The sequence below is a fragment of the Anastrepha obliqua genome, chromosome 1, assembly GCF_027943255.1.
Source record: "Anastrepha obliqua isolate idAnaObli1 chromosome 1, idAnaObli1_1.0, whole genome shotgun sequence".
In the NCBI taxonomy this organism is placed as follows: domain Eukaryota; kingdom Metazoa; phylum Arthropoda; class Insecta; order Diptera; family Tephritidae; genus Anastrepha; species Anastrepha obliqua.
The window spans coordinates 41,674,981-41,679,116 of NC_072892.1; the positions used below are offsets into that span (position 1 = coordinate 41,674,981).

The 4,136-nt window shown below is 37.1% G+C and overlaps 1 protein-coding gene across 1 annotated transcript; it reads right to left on the minus strand.

Moving 5' to 3' along the window:
• Positions 1 to 1,566: 1,566 nt before the first annotated feature.
• LOC129246317 (JNK1/MAPK8-associated membrane protein) lies at positions 1,567 to 3,039 on the minus strand. Its single transcript, XM_054885037.1, has 5 exons — positions 2,631 to 3,039; positions 2,359 to 2,571; positions 2,131 to 2,297; positions 1,942 to 2,076; positions 1,567 to 1,875 (listed from the first exon to the last, which is right to left on the minus strand). The coding sequence occupies exons 1-5, from the start codon at positions 2,852 to 2,854 to the stop codon at positions 1,721 to 1,723; spliced, it is 894 nt and encodes a 297-aa protein (XP_054741012.1). The 5' UTR covers positions 2,855 to 3,039; the 3' UTR covers positions 1,567 to 1,720.
• Positions 3,040 to 4,136: the final 1,097 nt, after the last annotated feature.

Below are 4,136 nucleotides of genomic sequence, written 5' to 3' on the forward strand. Positions count from 1 at the left end.
TGGTTCAATGGAACGTACAGGTTGTATTTCACTTGATTTTTTTCATTAATAAATGCACGCAAGGTTGTTCACAAGGAATTTTGGTTATAGAAAAACTCACATATCGTCAACACTTTGAACCCAGTATGCAATGGTCCCAAACAGCCCAGTTAGTAATAAAGTCATTCAAATACTTCCTGGGCAATCTTATTTTCCCATTTACACGAATAAAACCATTTGTATTTAAACTTTACTTATTTTTGAGCATATTCTATGATTTTCACACCACAAAACACCAAAGAAAACCGTCTCGTCTATCAGCCACAGTGCAGCTATACAACGAGGAGACGAGATAGAAACAGCCTATTTTACTCGTTTATCGTCTATATGGAAAACTTGTCACCCTGTGGGCAACAACAAAAGAAAACACAATGATTATGGCAAAAGCAAACCAACCGATAGTGGAACTTTTCAGCCCAATCATTTCTTACAGCTTACCGCCTTAATAAGAATGGGACAAGTGTGCAATACAAAATACAAACAGCGGAAAGTAAAAAAAGAGAGCGAATTGACAGTCATATGGAGAAATCCGACTATATGTACGCGAAGTGACCGGCTTCCCAAAGAAAAATTAGCTGAATATTTAAATTTAAAATTTTTTTTAATTAAGCTATTAAATAATGTTAATGCTTATTAATGCAGCTTATGCACAATCCAATTTTGAAGTGTATTGTATTTAAAACTTCATTTTCCAAGCTGCAAGATTATGCTAATTCTGTGTAAGGTAACATTAAAGCAAAATAAAGCTATAACCAGCGTAGCGCAATATTCCAATTGGCCACCAAATTAGTTTTACTTCTGCTATTTCCTTTAGTTATTTCAGTTCTACTTTGCTGTCACAAGTTTTGTGTGTACACGATTTTGCACTTCCTTCGCATATTCCATAATTCGTTTGCACACACTGCTTGTCTCATTTTAATACGAAAAATGGAAACATGTTTGACATTTTTTCCATTAACACCAGAAGGAGCACACCCTACACACACATTCAACCAAATCTGAGTGATTTTTTCCATTCATTGAGCCGATAAGATATAAGTTTTCAGCTATTAAAAGGCACTTATATTATCGAATACAATGATCTTCCACTTTTTCCAACATATTTTCAAAACGAATTACCGAAAATGATATCCCTTCGGAATATCTTGGTCAAAAATGACCGTAAAATCGCAATGTTCTATACGTCCACCACACTAAATCACGGTTGCGAGCAAGAGAAACTACAGAAAATAATCGTCTGACTGTGGCAGCGTTGCCATGTGTTTCAATTATGTTTTAGCGTAATGTTACAGTGTGACGAAAATTATGTTTCAAATTAATAAATGATAAGCATACGAAAGTTGGTATCCAAATATTAAGAAACCCTGTTATTAGGATTTGTAGTTCAGGGCTGTTGCACAAACTCAACTGGTCAAAAGTTTCAAGGCATGATTTATTTGTTGAGAAAAAGGGTGGATTAGTGGTAATTCAAATAAGGAAATTGAAAAATCTCTTATGGTTAAATGTTATATTGATAACATTTTACAATGTTTTTTAAATATTATATTGGTATTTATTTATTGAGGTTTTCCAATAGTTTATGGTATTTTTATGCGATATATTTGACATTTACATTTTCGAAGAAAAACATGAGTACGAGTTAACACAAATGTTTACAATTACTAAACGAACTTTTCTAATACTAGTTTTGCCGTACTTCAACCTCACGAAACTCGGCTGGGTCCGTGAACCGTACTGTGAGAATATAAAAAATTGAAGGGAATGGTATAACGCATAAGAACGCATAATGGTGTCCTAGCGCGATGATTCCATAGGCCAGCAAAAGCCAATGTACAGCTGAAATTGGCAACGATTAATGTAATAATTTTCATCTAAGTACATACATAGCATTAGTATTCTTACAAATTATCACGAAATTTTTAACTTCCAATAATGACGAGCGTATCAACGCCTTAAAGGATTGGTCCAATTTTACTGAGTAATGTATTGCATTTGTTATCATAGAAATTCCAATGCTCAAATACGGGAAAAACCAGTCTGCAATGAAAATGTTAGCAAGGAGAGTATTAGTATAAAAATAATTAGACTTACATATGAGACCGCAAGCTAGAGCATGAATAGAGGTCAATAGCGGCAGAAAGTAAAGCGCAGCGTAAATTGGTGCTTTTCCACGAACATCAGTAATGGCGCTCACAATTGGGCGGATAAGAAACATAATTGCTAAGCATAGGAAATAGAATACGAGTACAATCGTCTGACTGTTGGAGAAATTTAAAAACGTGTATGTTTTTTTAAATATTATTATGCATTTACTCTTACAGTGGATACACTGCTTCCTGTGTACAATGTAAACGAGTCTCGTAGTTTGGACTTGGATTGTAAAATAAAGTATACCAATCATTAAATTTGCGCACGCCACAAGAATGCAAACGAAATTCCCACATCGGTTCCATGAGTAAGATGGCAAGCATTGCCGAAACTGCTACCTCGATAAAAGCGCAGGCGGTGAGTATCAATTGCTTGCGTGAGAATCTGTTAGGGGTACATATTCGTAAGAACTAATGAAATAGTTATTTCAGAATAATACTTACTTGCGATCTTTCGCATGTAGATCGATAAAGAAGCAGTGCAGCATTAGCGGCAGCATAGCCATAAATCCTAAATACAGCCAAGAATAGGTGTTTAATTCATCGCGACAGAGCGCACATATGAAGGACTCATTTACACGGTAGCCTCGCTCACAGGCGCCGCAATCAGACCAGCTACCATTGTTATACAAAGTGCGACCGCAATATTGGCCAGGACAACGATCCATAATTTGGGATAATATGGCTATCGCTGGTAAAAATACTTTGTTCACATTGGTAATAGATTAAGAATGGAAATTCTAGTTTCAAGTCGCAATTTTTAACTACTTTCAGTTTGTATTATTTAGTTACTTTAAAGAAAGTTTTGTCCAGAGGTTGTTTACTTTTGAGAACAGCTGAGTCGCGCAACTTTGCTTCTTTCCATTCGCCCATTCACAATAGACATGCATTTCAAAAGACGGTAGATGTCGGGAAGGACGTTAAGTCCCTGGAATTTCTAATTCAAAAAATAGCGCAAGGCAACCATAACAAGCACAATGGACACAAATGTTGTAGGACGAAAAATAGAGATGCGATTGAGCGCAATTCATGCACTAAACTACCGATTATTACATTAAGAAGCGTTCTAATAAGCAAATAAAGAAATAAAATAGGTTCAGGTAAAAATGTGAGATTTTTTAAATTGTAAAATTTTTAATTGAAATTTGTATTTAAGTATGTTACGCATTTCAATAAGAAAAAATACAGAATCTCTAAGACATTTAAAATTGTAGGTTTTTGTTGTTGTAGCAGTTAACTTTGCCCTGTCAGTGTAGTGTAAATCTAATCTAGCTCATCTAACGGTAGGCCCAGGCGCCTTACTGTTTCGACAGGTTGGATCCAAAGGGAGAGGGGTTTTAGATGAGTGGGTTTGCTGGGGGATGTGGAAAGGTGGTTAGTGTCGTGTGGGCTGCCTTCACATGCCGTAAAATTTTAGGAAATCTTAATTGGCGCGATAACCGCTTACGCGATTTTGGGCGAGTTTAACAAAGCGCGCCAGTTGTTTCTTTCTCGTGCTAACCGGCGCCAATTGGACACACCAAGTGAAGTCAAGTCCTTCCCCACCTGATCTTTCGAACGCAGAGGAGGCCTTTCTCTTTTTCTGCTACCACCAGCTGGTACCGCATTGGATACTTCCAGAGCCGGGTTTTTGTATCCATTCGACCGACATGACCCAGCCAGCGTAGCCGCTGGATCTTTATTCACTACGCTATGTCTATGTCGCCGTAAAGCTCATATAGCTCATCATTCGCCGTTGCCAACGTGCAAAGGTACAAAAATCTTGCGCAGAATCTTTCTCTCAAACACTCCAAGCGTCGCTTCATCGGACGTTGTCATCGTCTACGCTTCTGCGCCATACGTTAGTACAAGCATGATGAGATTCTACGTTGGATTTCCAGGTTGACATTATTATCGATGTTAATGCTGGTTCCTAAATAAACGAAGTATTTCACAACCTCGAAATCATAA